A 19,387-nucleotide genomic window follows, 5' to 3' on the forward strand; every position below is an offset into this window, starting at 1 on the left:
GTATACCAACAAGAAAACACTAGCTGTTCATTATAGTCAAAATAATAAAACTTATATTGAACACATATTTTTTGTGTGCTATGATGTTGCATTATGTAAGCTTTTTTTCAGTTGGGCATATGCTATTTAATTATTAGTTTAGTGTGTTGCCAGTGGCGTAACAGACGGGGGGGGGGCAGGCTGCCCCCTGGCAGATTTCACAGGGAAAATAAAAAAAATATATATATATATATAATAGGGAGAAACAAAGAAAGAAAGAAAGAAAGGAAGGGAAAGTGAAAAAAGAGGAAAATGAAAGGGAAAAGTGAACGAAAAAACCCCAAGAAAAAACATAAAAAGGGAAAGCGGAAGGAAAGCGGGAAAATGAAGGAAAGAATAGTGAGAAAGAACAAATCAACCCGAAATATTATAGCAGGATTGGTAAGAAATTTAAAGATGTCAAAATGGCAAACAAAAGCGGGAAATGAAAAGAATGGAATGAGCCAAATTGGAAAAGGAAAAAAAGAGAACTTAAAAACAAGATATCAGACCGCCGAGGATTGAAATAAAGAACGGGAAGATAGGTAGATGATATATCATTGTGTATGAAGTCTATCATAAGCTTGCTATTTTATGCAATATATTAAATGGTTGCAATCAGGACATAAAAGTTCTTAGCCAAAATCTATACATAGCCCCTCTTACACGTTGTCCCTATACCCAATGAGGTAACTCCTTGCTATACCTAATAAAACGTAACACTGTCAAGTCTTACCTTAAAAAGCCTCTCAATGTTTGATTTGGCTAAATCTCCAAATGCTACCGTAGCCTCTTGTAGAGGCCCTGGCGGCTGCTTAATTCCCGGGTGCGCTCTGGATTTTTTTTAGTGGGGGTGCTGAAATCTCTCAAAGGTGGGGGGAGGAGGAGGGTACACACTTGAGTTTTCCATAATTACACACACACACACACACCCTTCTAAGGGCACCACACACACACCCACCCACCAACCCCCCCCCCCCCCATTATATATGACAGTCACTTCTTAGCTTTCTTCTTATAAAAGAACATAGATATATAATTAGATAAATCGAGCGCGAAGCGCGAGCTATTTTTTTTTTTTTGGAGGGGGGGGGGGAATTTCATGTATTTTGTCCTGAAAAATTGAAAATTTCGAGCAATGTTTGTGGTCCTGAACAAGATGCGTATGTAGCAAATAATAACCGCGAACGTGATCAGTGCGAGCCGCATATCTTTTATATACGCTCTGGTCTGATCGAAAGGGAAGTGTTATCAGGTGGGTGTTTCATAAAGCTGTTCGTAAGTTAAGAGCGACTTTAAGAACGACTGGTGAACCTTTCTTATGCGCTAAACCATCGCCAATGGTGTACCATTTACCAAAAGAAAGGATCATCAGTCGTTCTTAAAGTTGCTCTTATCTTACGAACAGCTTTATGAAACACCCACCAGGGCTGTTTGCAGTTACCCATTAAGACGATACATATATCAACAATCAAATAATGCGAGCGCGAAGCGCGAGCTGAAAAATTTGACATTCCGACCTATATACTGGGACAATCTAAGCACTTTTTGCAATAATGAAGAGGATAGGTATATAACTATAAAATTGATGCGAGCGCAAAGCGCGAGCGGAAATATAAATGAGATTTCAGACCTAAAAACAGGACATCTAGTAAGCACTTTTCTAATCATGAACAGGATAGGTATATAACTAACAATTGATGCGAGCGCGAGCCGAAATAAAAATGAGATTTCAGACCTAAAAACAGGACATCTTAAGCGCTTTTCTAATCATGAACAGGATAGGTATATAACTATACAATTGATGCGAGCGCAAAGCGCGAGTGAAAACAAAATTGAGATTTCAGACCTATAATAGGGACATTCTATTCATGTTTTGTAAATCAAGAAAAAAGGGAAATTGGATATATTCTTATGTTAATAATGTGAGCGCGAAGCGCGAGCAGAAATTTTTTGATATTCTGAACTGAAACTCCTCACTGAATGTAATATGGTTTGAACAGATAAAGAGAAATCAGACGAACATAAGAATAAAGTTCGATCAAAATCCGACAAGGAATATCAAAGTTATTGCATTTTAAAGATTAGCATTATTCCGGTTAAACAGTTTTAAGCATGTCTTCATTAATATTCAATGAGCAAACTGATGATGTCATATCCGCACTTGTTCTTTTGTATCTTATTATATAAAATTAGGTTTATTTAATATTTTTCCTTCAAGACCCCAAAACAGTTGAATTGACAACTGATTTAGTCTATTAGATATTCTTTGCTGCAACTTATTTCATTACAAGGTAGACATATCATTCACACTGGTATGAAAAAATGAAACAATTTTGATTCCATGTAATAACACAAGAAATAGGATAGTGGGGATGTGACATCTTCAACCCACATGGGTGGAAATCCCAGAGGGGACAGGGGGACGTGTCCCCCCTACCAAAAATAGTAGGGGGACACAATATCAAATGTCCCCCTACTATTGTTGGTCTTTCATGGAGAAAAATACATCACTTCACAATCGAAATGATACCTTTTGGACTAAATGAGCTTACATTTTGGGTGAAAAACCTTTTTTTTCCCTTTTTTTTGCTTGTCAGATTTTCCAGGCCCTGGTCCCCCTACCTTTGGGGACAGATTTCCGCACATGTCAACCCCCCTATTAAATATTCATGACGACATGCATATCACCATTGTCATAAAATATTGCTAAACTTTAGAATAACTTAACTATTTGTGATCAGATTTTCATAAAATTGTATTTAATGCTACCGGGGCTCTGCCCCAGTTCCCTTGCAGTGTGGTCTCTTCATCTGTAACATTTTCAAATGGCTGTATTACGGACCCCATGTATTGATCGTTCCAGCATTAAGCTTAACGTTGAAGCACTGGGGTAGGTACAGGGGATGGGGGGTGTTCCTCAGCTAGCCAATTAAGGGAAAAAAAAACAAGGAAAGCAACGAAATAAAGGAAAACAATGAAATATGATATATTATTTCCTGAATATAATGTAAAAATTAGAATTTCAATTTTAAAAAGGGCAATTTTTTTCTCGCTGGCTTTGTTCGCTGGCGACTTTTTTTTTCATTTTCCAACCAGTGGCGTACCGTGGGTCGCGGCATTGGGGGGGCACGAGCAAACATTTTGAGTCACTTAGTGAGCGCAGCGCGCCCAGTTGCCAGGTATACTGACCTAATAGAGACATTTTAAGGACAGTGCCATTAAACGGATATGTATCTCACTGGTCAAATAATGCGAGCGCGAAGCGCGAGCTTAAAATTTTTGATATTCAGACCTAAAAAAGGACATTATAAAATTCTTTTGTAATCATGATACGTACCTGTCTCGCTAAATAATGCGAGCGTGAAGCGCGAGCTGAAATTTTTGTAAATATTGACCCCAAACAGGAAGATTTTAAGGACTATATTTTAGGAATCCGTTAAGAGTATACACATCTCACCATAGTCATCTAATGCGAGTGCCAATAAGCGCTTGCTGATTTTGTTAGAATTACATCTAAACATATGCACATAAAGCACTTGTAATCATGATTAACATACCCATCTCACTAATCAAATCTTGCGAGCGCGAAGCGCGAGCTGAAAATTTAGGAAATTCAGACCTGAAGAGGGGCATTTTAAGGCTTGTTTGTAGGAATTCACGAAGACCATACGTAGTTCACTAACCAAACGGTGCGAGCGCGAAGCGCGAGGTGAAAATTTTTGATATTCAGATCAGAAAAAGGAACATTTTAAGGACTGATTCTAGGAATTCATTGAGAGCAGACATATTTCACCAATCCGCTACTGCTAACGTAAGCACGGACAGGAAATGTTTTATATTAAGACCTTAAAATGGGGCAATCACTTTAGTCATGAAAAAGAAGCATACTATTGTACATAAAACAATAACTCGAAGTGCGAGGAAATATATTTGGCAGTTTGGTATATATTGACTTGAAAACGGGAGGTTTTAGTTTTTATCAGGGTTATATATCTCGGTAAACAGACAATGCGAGCTTCAGGAGCTGCAATGAAAACATAGGCCCTGAGCAAATTATGTTTCATTAAGTTATGAAAAATGTTTCTTATGTAATATAACATACCATATTATTATGAAATAATATAACATTATAATGAACAATAATGTCTTTTTTCCCACTACGTTTCTCTTTCTTTCTCCCTCTTTTTCTCCTTTTCCCCGTTTTTTTTTTTTTTTTTTTTGGGGGTCAGCCGATGGGGGGGGGGGGGGGGGGGGGCACGTGCCCCCCCCCATGCCCCCCCGTAGTTACGCCACTGTTTCCAACATTTGTATTATGTTGTGCCCCCTCAAAATAATTGGTTTATTACGCAACTGTGTTGTCAAAAGCTTTATTTAATGTATTTAATGTTGTGCCTACGCACAATTTGATTAAAAATAGCGGCAATCCGTGAGGTTTAAAATGGCTCTAATATCAAGAGGTTCCGGAGTTCCGCCCCGGACCCCACCCGCATAGCAATGGCATATAGATGGAAGGATTATAGGGCTATGGTCCCCAAAAGTTCTACAACCGCAAAGAAAGAAAGGATGAAAGAAAAAAAAAGCAAAGGAAAAGTGTAAGCTATGTTATTTTCTGAATATCATGTGAAAATCTATCTCAAAGTTAGATTCTCAAGAAAAGGTGATTTTTTTCTCTCGCTTGGAACTCACTCAACACGCTACTGCCGCATTGAGCTACGCCCTAATTCTCGCGCACCATCATAAAAAAGAGAAAATGAAGAGTTATATTATTTTCAGAATATCATATAAAAATCTATCACAAACTTGGATTTTTGTAATAAAAAATGTCGAAATTTTTGCTCGCTCGCTCGTTCCAATTTTATTTTTGTTACAAGAACTTTGCCCGGTACGCCATATCTAGCCCCCTCAAAATGTATGCCTTGATATGACCAGGAAATTTTTGACTCTCCCCCCCCCCCGGTCACCTACCCTTTACGCCCCTGTGTGTTGCTGTTTAGTGTAAGTCGTTTTGGAGGTCATGGCTTGTTTTATGTGCATATTTGCATTATCTCTTTAATATTTGTATGGGAGCTTGTAATGGATTCATTTTAACTCGATTAAAAAAAATCCGGAAGTTTTTATATCGACGCCAATTCAATGAAATTTTCCAGTTGATGACTTTCTGAACTAAGCATTAACTACCACAGGGGCGTGTCTTTTGTAGAAAAGGGTTACAGTTCCATCCCATTATGGGGTATGTTCACTCGCTTTGCCCTTTGTTCGATTGCAACTTAATGTGTAATTGATATTTCCATGTTTTTGAAGAAAAATTATCTCCATCCTCACCTCCCTCTCTCTCCCCCTCATTCCGTCACTAGATCATCCCCTCTCTCTCTCTCTCTTTCTCTCTCACGCAAAGTCACCCACACACACCCTATCGAATCAATATTGATTTCCGATTACCTTGCAAAACAATCCTGTTTCCTGTTGTTTTCGATTTTGCTATCTTTTCTTTATTTATCTTGTCACTTCTCTGGGTCACTTCATGCGAATGTCAGAATTAATTATTGTATATAAGGGGGGGGGGTTGACATCAGGCTTGCCGTTTTTCGTAATTGGTTAAAAAAATTATCGCGAGGGCGGGGGGGGGGGGCGGGGCTTTCAAATGGACATAATTCCTCGATCTCTGGCTTCTCTGCAGAATACCCTAAACTTCCCCGAATAAAACAAAAATATTGATTTGATTTGATTGATTTTATTTATTTTATTTCCACATTTCAAAACAAAAACAAAGAATATACAAGTATAATATTTTTTTCAATATTACATAAAAGGCAAATATTTTTTTAAACATAATGAATAATGCACATAAATCATTATAAAATATCAACTGTACTGTGAAATTATGTCTATAAATACATTTTCTTTAATTACTGAACATATATATATAGAAATGTGGGAGACCTCCATCTTAAGCTTGGAGCTTGAAAGTGATGGAGGCCTCGAAAGGAAAGGGGATATAGAAAACCAGACTGTATAGTGCAATAAAAGAGACTATCTTTTATTGCACAAAATAATAGGAATATATCAAACGTGGATAGGGAATGCAGAATGCAGAATGCAGAAATAACTATGAAAGCGGGAAATAAACACCACCAAAAATAGATGCTCTATGTTATTAGTCAGTTTACTATTTTAATCAGCCCCGGGTAATCTGCATGCAGAAACTTTGCCCTGATATCTTGGGTTTTTTACAGGAATTTTTTCATAGGCGGATCCAAAGGGGCTGAAGCTGCCGCCCCCACTATTGGCGGTGCAAAAAAGGGGGAAAGAATTTTTTTTAAGAATGGAAGAGAGAGAGAGAGGAGGGAAAAAAGAAAAGGAAAAATGAGAGGAAGAGAGGAATACACGGTAAATAAAAATAAGGTGAGGGAAAGATTATTTTGAACTTAAACTTGAACTTGAAAATTTCTCTCGTGCTTCCCGCAGGGCCCCGGGAACGATTTTTTTTTGGCAGGGGGCGCTTAAGTAAATTTAACAGGCAAAAAACAAAGGGAGGATCACTAAAAAATGAAGGTCGTTTTGCTCCAAAGGAAGTGAAAAGCAAAAAAAAGGGGGGGTTGCTAGTTAAGCATAGACCATGAGATAATAAAGGTCACTTTAGACAAATTTGACAAGCAAGCAAAAAAAAAAAGGTCTCAACACAAAATGTTGGTCTCCCCCCCCCCCCCCCCCACTTCCCATAGCCAAGGCTAGCTTCTAGCTCGCATTGTCTGTTCAATGAGATTCATACCCAGGGCCGTCGCTAAAGGGGGGTGGGGTGCGACACCCCCACTATTTTGGATATCGTCGGTAAATCAGCGCTGCCGTCGGGAAAAATGAAAAAAAGGAGCGAAAAAAAAAGAAGGTAGAAAGAGGAAACAAAAAGGGAAAGAAGAGAAAGAGAAAAAAAAGGAAAAGAAAAAAAGAATTGAATATATGCATGAGCCTTTATTCTTGATATAAAAAACGTGTGAAAATGATAAATTTTCAAGTCAAAATATGAAAAGTTCTCTGTTCGCGCTTCTGTACCGACAGTAATGTTCCGGTTTAAAGTCTAAATCTGAAAAAAATCAGCTCGCACTTCGCGCTCGTTTCATATACATATAGTGAAAATGTTGCCTAAATTTCCCTCGGAATATCAAAAATTTCCACTCGCGCTCCGCGCTCGCATTGAGATACACAGATTGTTAAATTGCATATGCATATCTGAGTTTGTTCTTTATATATACAAAAATGTGAAAATATAAGTTTTCAAGTCAAAACATCAAAAGTTCTCAGCTCGCGCTTCTGTACCGAGAGTGATAAGAATGTCCTGGTTTAAAGTCTAAATCTCAACCAAAATTTCAGCTCTCGCTTTGGGCTTGCATCAAAATAATATTTAGTGAGATCAATATTCTCTCCACAAATCTCCTTTATGTTGATGTTGGACCACGGTGCTTAAAATTTCACTTTCGGGTCAGTACTAATACCAAAAATTTCAGCGCGCGCTTTGCAATCGCTCTATGTTTTTGAGAAACACACCAATCCATGGACCTACTAGCAAATGTTCAATCTAAGTTTGTTCTTTATACAAAAACGTGTGAAAATGTTTTTAAGTCAAAATGTCTTTTAAAATTCATAATAATAATGAAATAATAATAATAATTATTGTTATTATTATTAAATGTATTGTTATTATTATTTATTATGATGATCATTATCATTATTATTATCATCATAAATAGCAGAAATTAAATCAATATTACCTTCTTTTTTTTACTGAGAACTTTTTTTTTTTTTTTGGGGGGGGAGGGGGGGCTGTCAAATTAAAACCAGCACCCAGGCAATATAACCCCAGCTATGTGAACTTGATCATGTTGACGTTTTAATAAGCACTTTTGGAATCATGAAACGAACTTTCATTTGTCCATTCAGGCGCCTTAGACCACTCGGCCCATGACTAGTTCCCTAGCTCGGAGAGGACCTTAAGCCGTCGGTTCCCTGGTTGCTTATTATAAGACCTCGGCCACTTGTACTGCTTGCACTGTTTCCACAAGACGCGACGACGTTCAGTCAACGAAACCCCTTGTGCGCCATCTCTTGGTCGACCTCTTACAGTCTGCTGCTTTACAAAGATGGTCAGTGATCCTGAAATTCCCAAAGAATCTATGTAATCTAAGAAAATCCATCATTATTTATAAGTATTTACAACCTTGTATACATTAATGTGTTATCAGTTTTATAATACGATTATTTTGTTTAAGTAGTTTCCTTATTTGTTGGAAGGAAAAGTGTCATTTGATGGCCGTAGTGTTCATGAATCACGTCGACGATGTGGCTCGTTTACGTGAACCTAAAAACAATGGGTTTATCAAACAGTACGACTACGAGGGCATATTTAATTGAATATGATTCGTAATCTTAACTTGCATGCGTGGTTTGTAGTCATCAGCCTGCAACTGCGAAAATGTTATTAACCATGTTAATTAATGCCTTTTCATGTTATTGACAAAAATCCTCGGTACAATCACCCAGACCAGTGACATGTATGAATGATGTTCGGAGGTCGATGAGACCGATGCTTGACTGCGGCGCTAATGACTGCTGTTTCGCACCGGTCGATTTCGAGCAAATTTCGACACCAGAAATCTTTTGCAAATGTCATGGCAAGGGCAAGTCTCTCAGTCACATCTCGAGGTCAATGAATACGCCCACCAATTTCCCAAATATCTAACCCAGGGAGCTCCCGCCCGCGAAGCGGGTGGGAGCTCAGGGGCTCACCGTGTAATTGCCAATTGGCCATAGTCACAGGACTAACGTTAGGGTAGGTTTGGTCAAAATATCTATCAAACTGAATTGTGAAAACAGAAATTATGCACTTACCACGATTATATGGATGAAGGTTTAACGTGTGGCAGTATCCTGTCTTCCTGACATCGAGCCTTCGAGGCACAGACTGGAACCTCAAAGTCAAAAATGTAAAGTTCTGTTGGTAGCTCTCCTTTCAGAATTCAAAACAAAATGGCCGATCGAGACCGAGGCTATAGCACTAGCGCATATGGACTTTGTCAAATTCGCACATGCGCCCTACACCCTCGGTACCGGTCTCGAACGGCCATTTTGCTATGAATTCTGAAAGGAGAGCTACCGCGACAGAACTTTTCGTTTTTTGAGGTTCCAGTCTGTGCCTCGATGTAAGAATACTGCCACACGTTAGAGTTCTTAGACCTTCACCTTCATCCATAATCGTGGTAAGTGCATAATTTCTGTTTTCACAATTCAATTTGATAGATATTTTGACTATAAATTACCCTAGTCCCGTGACTATGGCCAAATACACGGTGAGCTCCCGCCCGCGAAGGGGCTCACCGTGTATTTGGCCCTGGGTTACCAAATATCTGGAACGGCTGTAGAGCATAAACAGTCAGTACAGTACAGGTGCACGGCAATATGGGAGACTGTCTCCCATGAGAGAGATTATCTCCGATTATTAGAGAGTTTTGTAAAGAATTTGGGTCTCCAATTTCTAATACGAGACAGTATCCAGCTTAATAATTGGGAGACCAATTTCATTTGTTTACATTTGCTGCAAAAGGATTAACTTGGCGGCAAATAAAAATGTGATAAGCAGATTCCTCATGAAAAATTACCCCTTTTCACCGTCTACTTTAAAAATTCACCTTCTACTTTTGTTTTGATAAGGATTTTTGTTGTCATCCACACACAAAACAAACGGGCTTAGTTCTGACCTCAGTGAGACAAAATTTTGGGTGGTAAAAATTGTGCTTTTGTTGGTGTTTCTTTTGTTCTTTTGCAAAGCAAGTCTCCAATATGGGAGATTGTCTCCCACAGATATTGGAGAGAGTCTCCCATATTGGCCGTGCACCTCTACTGATAAAGTAGCCTATCTAACTTTAGATTTCTAGATCTATTAACTATTTCACATTTTTAGCTTTGATCTTGATGTCATTGTTTGGACTAGGACATTGCTTCGCTTGGCTTTGCCGCAATTTTGATATGGACTGAACCTGAAGTTAGGCCTTCAGTGATCAAAAGATTTGCCGATGGTAGCTCACCCGTTAGCATGATTTTGGTCTTCAGTGCATATCAATATGGTATGGTGAAACTCCAAACGATTCCGTCGAGATCAAAGCCGAAATACAGCCGTTCCTGATCGCGATATTTGGAAAAGTGTGGGCATAGTCATGTGACTGAGAGGCATGCCATGACATTTGCGAACAATTTCTGGTGGGAAAATTTGCTTGAAGTCAGATCTAGTGCGAAACTGCATTAGCGCCAAGATTACCACCTCTTCTCTCTTGTGAGGACTGAGGGAGGGTGTGTGTGCTTGCTACGTACTTTGTAACGTTAGATTCTAAGTGTAACAAAACAAATTAAAGTGCTAGATCTAGTTCAGATTCATGATTTTAAGAAAAATTACATGTTCATGCAGGGGGCGGATTCAGGATTTTCCAAGGGGGGGAGGGGGGGGGTACACTTTCCCAGGAAACGTTGACATGTTTGCAAAACAAAAAAAGGTTTCATTAAAAAATGAAGGTACTGTAACAATCGTGACGTAAACAATAAGCCCTTCCACTCTTTCATCATAATAATTCTCTTGGAAACTGCATGCTTGGAAAATATTGAGAAATATTGAATATAGAAATATTGAAATAGACAAAAGCTCATGTCATCCATCACAGACTGAACACCATCCTGACATAGAGGTCGGAATTGAAGAAATAAGCGAGAGCGGGGCCGGTACTGGTACTGGTAATTTTTTCAAATGTACAATTTGACAAGCAAAATTGGAAGAAAAAAATATCAGCACTTGTGTGTGTGTGTGAATGGCATATTCCATATAAAATATTGACTATGACTCTCAAAGGGGGGGGGGGGGGGGGGACACAGGATGGATGTGCTTCCTGTCACCTTGGATTCGCCACTGAGTTCATGCATGCTGTTTTCATAATCCAGGCCCTGTCCTAGCTAGCTTAGCTTAGCTAGGGGCAGGGCTATAAGTTTATTAAAAAACAAAATAAAATAGAATCAGTGTCCATAAACAACATTCCTATTGATTCTACCATCGTCAGATCATTCCTCTTCTTGGTCTGCCCGGTTGCTCATTGGAGTAGAACCAATCAACCAACTGCAATGTTGATAGATCCAGGCTTAGCGAAAAATATTGTGGTTTGCTTTTACCTTTATATTTCCGAATTGCTTTATTTTCCTGAACGATGCTTTAGGAGTGAGGGGCGGATCGAAGGTACAATCGTGGATTCAGGGGGAACTTTCATCCAAACCCCTTTTTGTTTGCACTTGCAGTAGCATCGTTTAAGGTGACAGGTGCCCTAATTTTTTTTTTTTTTAATGATTTTATTTTTTTGGTCTCGTTTTCTAGTTTCATGTGTGTACTTCATCATGCAACTTGTTTTATCTCAATATTCTACCTCTTTTTTTAATAAGAGGGGGGTTAAAACATATTTTCATAAAATTCTCAAACCGGAAGTAGTATTTTACACACCGGAAGTTATTAACTCTGTCCCCAAAACCTTTGATACTGCCTTAAAAAAAATCAGAAAATCCCCAGATTTTTTTTGGCTGAAGCCCCAGATATTCCATGTAGCAAAGTGGACTACCACCCTCTGTTGGCCAAATAGGGAGAGCTACTGTATTGCACAATATGGCAGCAACTACAAGTTACATACACTATGTGACAGACATGGCGCGTTACAAATGTCCGTTATTATTAGTATTATAGCCCTTTCTTTATCGTGATATTATACAAAATTGAGGTTTTTTTAATGAAAAATGTAATAACTCGAGTTCTAATCATTGGATTTGCATGAAATTTTGTAGAATTGTGTATCTTGAAGAGTACAACAAAATAATGATAGTTTTTGTGCATGGTACCCCCACAGGTGGAGTTGTGTATAAAAGTCCTTTCTGAATTTCTCATTATCTGACTGCTTGTTTAATCCATAATTTTTACAATTCTACTCTGAATATTTCTTAAAGCCATCTTAAATTCATCACAAAGAAGTCAGAGAATTGAATTAATCCATCAAAACTTAAATTACACTCTATGTTGTGAAGTTATAACCATAGAAAGTTCATATAGAGAAAAATCATGATTTTTAAAGTCATGACTTTGAATGACCATATTTTGCTTATGCATAAAGCTAATATGCCACAGTGCAAATTTTTGTGTAGATCAGCTCATAAGCTTTCCAAAAATATATAGTTTGTTGGGGTACAGGTACTTAGTAAGAATCCTATGCTTGATTATATACCCGTAGTCGTTTCCGCACGGTAATAGGGCACCTGTCACCTTAAGAAAAGATTTGAAAAGCATTATGGGAAAAAATAGGTTTAACAGGCCACCATACTTACCACAGTACTAGTAGATCTACCTATCTCTATCGTAGTTGGTCGATTGCTAGAGTTAGAATGATGAGCAACCGTGCAGTGAATGAATGGGATTGATCCTTCATGGTATTGATGTTATAAATCACATTTTTTTCTTATTTTTAGTTCAGGGGAGTGTTTCATCAATATTTTCATCCGACAAGTTGTCAGATCTGACATCTTTCTGTGATTTTGATTGGCTGAGAGGCACTGTTCCTATGGTAACTGTCGGATAAAATGGGAATTGTCGGATAAAACGTCCGACAAGTCCTTTCATGAAACGCTCTCCAGGTCCAGGATGACAAAAAAATATATATTTTTTTTTGATAATCAGTGATAATTGATATTAGGCCTACAATTAGTATTATATATCCATAGGCTACTATTCAGCACTGACAAAATGAGCAGTGAATAAATGGACTGGTGACCATCACTGACCAAATGTCAACTCTTTTACTGAAAATTGCTTCATTTTAGCTATAAAAAAAATTAAAAGTAGATCAAGGTCTAGTTGCAGCAAACAATATCAATGATTTTATGAGTCTTTAAAATTGAGGTTGTCACCATATATCACGGTGGATCCAACTTACATCAATCTGGTAAATTGACATAAATCTAAATAATTTAGAAAGTTGAAGAATGACTACACTGAAGATTGCAACACTGATAGATCAACGTATATTTTATTCTAAGCAACAAACAATTGCACAATTATTTTAAAAAAAAATGAATTTTGTAAATTGGACCATAGGAACTTACCTATACAGTACAGGGGCCGCGGAACGGTTTTCAAAGTGGGGGGGGGGGGGGCTGAGCCAAAAGTGGGGGGGGGGGGCTGACCATGCAAAAAATCACAATTGTATGGTCATTTTTGCGTTTTTGTACACGGTTTTGGAAAAAAGTGGGGGGGGGGGGCTGAAGCCCCTGCAGTAGTACATAAATAGTGTCTGAATAAACTGTATAAGCTGACAGATATCCTCCTAAATGCTAGTTAGCTTTTTGTCATCTAACTCTGTATCTTTACGATTATTTTTGCTTAACAGACGAAGGGTACTTCCAGCTTTGGAAAGCGCCACAACAAGACCCACACCTTCTGTAGGAGGTGTGGGCGCCGTAGCTGGCACATCCAGAAGTGTTCCTGTGCAGCCTGTTCATACCCTTGTAAGACCATTAGGAAATGTAAGTACTTATTATAAAAAACACAAATGGGGCTCCTAACACAAAGATTAGCGATTAGTCATTAATTTGAAAGAAGAATTCTGATTAGTTCATAGTCTAGTGAGCATAATGCGCATGCAACGGTGATCTTGATTAATGATAGGCCATTTCAGTTAGCGGTTTATCACTAACCTTTGTGGTGTGGGGCCCAGGGGTTGGTATTGGTCAGGGAATATTTACAGGAAATTTATCACATTTTTAAGTTGTGCTTAATTTCGCAGAACAGTTATATGCACAACCTGTGGCCCGTTTCATAAAGGACTTGCAACTGTTGTAACTTGGCCATTATGGCAACTACCATGGTAACGGCTCAGCAGCCAATCAGAATCAAGGTTTCCATGGTAGTTGCCATAATGGCAAAGTTACAACAGTTGCAAGTCCTTTATGAAACGGGGCCCTGGTCTGCATGCAAATGTGGGGACTGATGACATCACTCGCACACTATTTTTTTCTTTATTACATGAAATGTGAAATATTTTAATTTTAACATTGTCCTGTGAGGCAATTTTGTATTCCTCCAGGAACATCTTGAATTACCATTGTTTTGACAATTTATGGTTCAGTAACTTCAGTGAAGTTGGTCCTTATTGTCAAATCTATAAAAATGGAAGTATTGTATAATTTAAAAAAAAAAAGAAATCGGGAGGAACATCAACTCGCTCATTTGCATGTCATTAATTTGTGCATAACTGTTTTGTGAAATATACTCAAAACTTTAAAATGTCAAAACTGTTTTATTTACATCCGACTTTGATGAAATTTTCAGCGCTATGCTTGTTTGATTTTTTTCTGGGCCTGACCTTTAAAATGGTGAAAAATGATGGTACAAGCAATACATTTCAAGGCAATATCATTGTACATGTACAATCATATTGCTGTAGAAATGATGGTTTGTCTCATCTTCTAAGAAATGACGATCAGGGGCCCGTAACACAAAGCTTAGCAATGATCAGAGAACACTTTTCTACGATTGATTTCATTGACTAAAATGAACAATCGTGAAAATCAAGCGTACGATTAATCGCTATCCTTTGTGTTACGAAACCCTGGTTAGATTTTGGGGTCATAAGAACAAATCGGTAATTATTTAACTGTTTATTAAATTCTTCAAGAGGAAAGGTTAACCCTATCTTAACTGGGCTATTTCGGACCAGTATATACTGACCCCCCCCCCCCCAGATCTCGGCCGCTGATTGCGCAATCGCCGCAAAAATTTGCAAGCACATAGAGCCGGATTTAAACTACAAGAGTGTATAGTAATATTTTCAATTTTTTTTAAAAAATATTTTTTATTAATTATGCAAATAAGCATATGAAATTTGCTATAAATTGGGTTTTTTGTGTATGTATTTGCCTTTAACTCAATTTATATAGCTAGTAGAATGCTAAAAAATTTTCTAACAGATATCTACAAAAAAATAGCAAAAACATAATTAATTTCTTATGTATTTTATTGTTTTTTAAATTCTTATGTATTTCTTTGTTTTTCAAACATTTGTTTTTTTATTGTTTTTCCCGATGAACTTTGTCGAGGACCCTTTTGCGATCATAAATAGCATAAAATAAATCCATTTAAACCAACAAAACTAAAAATAATCATACATTTATGATTTTTGGTTGAAAAACACAATTTGCATTGACTTTTTACACGAAATCACGTTTTTGAGCAATTTCTGGTCTGACATGCACTTACAAAACGTTGTGTAATTTTGGAAATGCATACCCATGCGTCGCAGTCAAATTTGTACGATGGCGTAGTGACAAAATTTGTTGAGGGGGGTCAAATTGACCCCCCCCCCCCAGTTTAACAAGGGTTAAGGCATTAATTTGGAATAATTGCTTTCAAGAAAAGCTATGATGTAGCTCAGATAAGGTGCCTAATTGCAATCATGTCATGGTTATCTTATTGGCTACAATTACAAGCTAATTTAATTTGGTTTTAGATTAAAGATTTTCAATCAAACTTCTTTCAAGTAACCCAAATTGTGAGAATATAATGGTGAATTGGACACCACTATAAATGATACCTGAAAGGGATTAGTGAAGTAACATTGTTAATAGTACTTAGACAAATTTAATTTACTTCTGATAGAATGAATGGTTAGCAGTATCCTTTCTTTGATTGTATTATTAATCTACCTCAAAGTTTAAGAGGATCTTTCAGGTATCAAGTTAAAAAGTGTCAAACAATCAAGGTTCACCTGACAGTGCCCAGCAGCAGCAGGTAGAGCAGAGGCGTGTGAAACATGGGAACGCTATTGAAAAAAAGTGTTCTGATTCCCGTAAACCTTAAGTCAATTCCGTCTCTGATGTACTTCAAGGTTCCCTTTTATGTAGCTAGAAAGATGATTTTGATTTTTTAAGTACGAACTGCCTAGAACAGTAGATTGTTTAAAAAAAAATATCTTTGTAATGAAATATTTTTTGTTGGTTTTGTGTAGATAACTGGAGTGTGAAAGCTAAGCGCAGAAAGACTACTGGTACTGGACGCATCAGGCATCTCAGGGCAGTCAACAGGAGATTCCGGTAACTTCTACTTACATGCTTTCATTAGTACTATACAAATAATAAACATCAGGATAGTTCATTAGTGACAATTATTGCATGGAGTAATGTTCATTAGTAAGAATTATTGCATGGAGTAATGTTCATTAGTAAGAATTATTGCAATACTACATAGGTACCTGTGGAAAAGTTATGATGCTATTGAAGTAGGCTGTTTTCCGTCCCATGACAAAAGGAAGCAACTCTGTGGATTGAGTTTCTTTATAGTAAATGAGGAAAAATGTACTATTGTTTTATGTAAAAATATATAGAGCTACTTGCTTTTGAGCCGGCTATACATTTCAGAGATTAGGGGCTAGTGACTCACATTTCCTGAACATCCTGTAGAGCATGTACAGAAAATATCCCAAATCATTAAAGAGTCAATTGTGAAAAAAAAAAACAGAGTTGCTTTCGTTTGTCACGGGAGGGCAGTGCTGTATATAGCCGACGATGTTTGTATAGTTCAGACTGGTTTTTAAGGTACCGAATCAGTAAATTCATTTAGTTTAAAAGTTGTTGGCTCACAATTCATCTTCACAATTTTTAATAAGTTTTTATTCACTCTGTAAAGATATTATCAGTATGTTTAAATTTTAAAATCTTGATTTAGTTTTAATATTTGATTTTTTTTAATATGAAATTGAAACCATCATGACAAGTTCATTGTGTACAATACTCTCTTTGGATTTAGTGCCTCAAACCTATCTGTTTCCCTTTTCATACAGCAATGGATTCCGTGAAGGCACCAAAGCCAAACCCAGAGCCCGAGGAGCAGCTTCATCTTAGGATCTAATATGGCCCACTACCGGTTATCACCAAGAACAGCAAGCAGTAGACAATATCTCTCTCTCAAAAAATGCAAAAGACTCTTCAAAGAACTATTCCCTTCGTAAGATGTGAATAAATCCTCACAGAATCACCAATTAATTGTTTCCATGTATACGTCAATATGTTGTCCATATCTAGTACAAGGGAAACTTGTGTGATGTTGAATTTATGAAATGAGTGCTGGTGATCTGCATGTGGTTTCATCACTACTAGTTGCTTATGAAAAATCACAGACGGGTAATGGTAAAATACAACTTATGACTTGGGCCGTGTTAACCCTAAATCTCCCGGGGTATTTTGATTCTTGTCATTCCCGGCGGGGCCATTATGGCCCCCCTTAAGATCTCAGCCGCAGATTGCGCGATCACAACGAAAATTTGCATGATGGTAGAGAATGACGTAATCTACGCAGTTACATTGGTAAATTTCACTGAATTCATATATTTTTATTCTATATGAATTAATTATGCTAATTTATTCATGAAATCAAACTTTTTGCTCTGATTCACTAAATAAAGCTCCTAGAATGCTATTTTTTGGTGAAAATATTCTTTATAGCATTCCTAACAATTGTGAATGAAAAATATTCAGGTACCAAGACCGATTTCTTATGTATTTTACTGTTTTTTTTATTTCTTATGTATTTCCTTGTTTTTTTACTTTCTGTTTTTTTATTGTTTTTTCGATGGAAATCGTTCCAGATTTAATTCTGATCATAAACGAGGCAAAATTAATTAAGTTTAATCAGTAAAAGTAGAAATAATGATACATTTATGAATTTTGGCTAAATACACAATTTGCACTGGATTTGTACATGAAATCACGTTTATGAGCAATTTTGGGTCTGACATGCACTTACATAATGTTGCGTAATGTCGTAACCGCGTACCCGGGCGTCACAAATTTGGCCTCAAAATTTGCGCGAGACTTGAAAGTAAAAAGTCAGTGAGCGGCGAGGTCAAAAAATTTTTACGCAGCAGATATATCACGAAAATTGTCGAGGAGGGGGCCATTATGACCCCCCCCCCCCCGGGAGAATTAGGGTTAAAGGGGTACTCCATGCTGAAAATAATATGATTTGAACACAGAAAGAAAATTCAGACAATGAAACACTGAGAATTTGTTGATAAAAATCAGACGACAGTAATGACATTTCAAAAATTTTGCATTATTTCGGGGAAAGAGTTCTAGGCAACCTCAAAATCAATAACGTTTGTGTTTGTTATCAGATTTTGTTAAAGTTTTCAGCATTTTGCTTTGTGAAGTTAACTCTATGTAGATTAGATGTAGATAACTATTTTCAGCCTGGAGTACTCCTTGAAAGGGGAAGTCACCCTGATGATAAGTTTGTTTTAATTTAAAAAAAACTTGGAGAAAAATATTGGTTGCTGATTTGATGGAAATCCATCAAAGAATAGTTTGGAATTTATAAAGCTTTTTTTATTTATAAAGTCATGTGTGAGCAGCTCTCCCACATATTGTTAACTAAAAATTAAATAAATTCAAATTTTCAATGGGACACTGATCAATAAAAAATATTGTTCATGTATAGAAGTGGTACTAAATGATGTATCTGATGATATCCCCCATACAAATGAAATGTTCTTTATTTCTTTGAGAAAATTGCTTTTTCTAGAATTTTTATCACACAACATATATGGAGGAACTGCTTGAATGTTACATCACAAAACTTAACCAAGATTTTCTCAATTTTTTTTCTGCTTTTATTAAAACCGACTTAGTGTTGGTAAATTTCCCATTTAAAAGCAGTAGAAATAAAATACAGAAAATGAGTTCCTTCACATAAATTTTTATTAAGGGAAAAATTTTAATTTCCCAATTCTTTGTGATGAAAACACATTTTAATGTTCTGAGGAGGACATCTACAAGAAACTTGAAGGGGGAAAAAAGAGATCTCGAGCGATATTTTGGTGCTTATATCGGGCAAAAACTAATATTTTTAAAAATAATTTTCACGGCCCACTGAAAAACTGCAACATTGGATGATCATTAGACATACCAGTGAATGGGGATTTTCTAAGGCTCTTGTTTATTTTCTTGGAACTCTTTCAAGGTGTCCCAAGCCCCCATGGTATTTTTTCCCCTGATACGGTTAACTGTTTGGTTAATAGGAGGACTTGATGTTAAAGCACAAGACAGTTCATGAGAACCCTATACACTAGAATAGAATTCAGTAAGTATGCACACTTGGGCAATGTACAAAATCCAAAATTTTACCACAGGCAAGGTAGATGATAGTGTCATCTGAATGAATTAACAGCCATGGAAATGTACATTATAGACAAGAACATCGTTGCCATATGTGTGGAAAGGAAATCAATTTGGTTGATCAGTTGGATCCTATTGT

The 19,387-nt window shown here is 37.1% G+C and overlaps 1 protein-coding gene across 1 annotated transcript; it reads left to right on the top strand.

Moving 5' to 3' along the window:
• Positions 1-8,064: 8,064 nt before the first annotated feature.
• On the top strand, positions 8,065-17,114 carry LOC129271214 (large ribosomal subunit protein eL37A-like). The gene is made up of 4 exons (XM_064106385.1): positions 8,065-8,156; positions 13,470-13,605; positions 16,086-16,170; positions 16,917-17,114. Exons 1-4 carry the CDS (start codon positions 8,154-8,156, stop codon positions 16,975-16,977), a joined length of 285 nt encoding a protein of 94 aa, XP_063962455.1. The 5' UTR covers positions 8,065-8,153; the 3' UTR covers positions 16,978-17,114.
• The last annotated feature ends 2,273 nt before the right edge of the window (positions 17,115-19,387 follow it).

Source organism: Lytechinus pictus, chromosome 11, assembly GCF_037042905.1.
Source record: "Lytechinus pictus isolate F3 Inbred chromosome 11, Lp3.0, whole genome shotgun sequence".
In the NCBI taxonomy this organism is placed as follows: domain Eukaryota; kingdom Metazoa; phylum Echinodermata; class Echinoidea; order Temnopleuroida; family Toxopneustidae; genus Lytechinus; species Lytechinus pictus.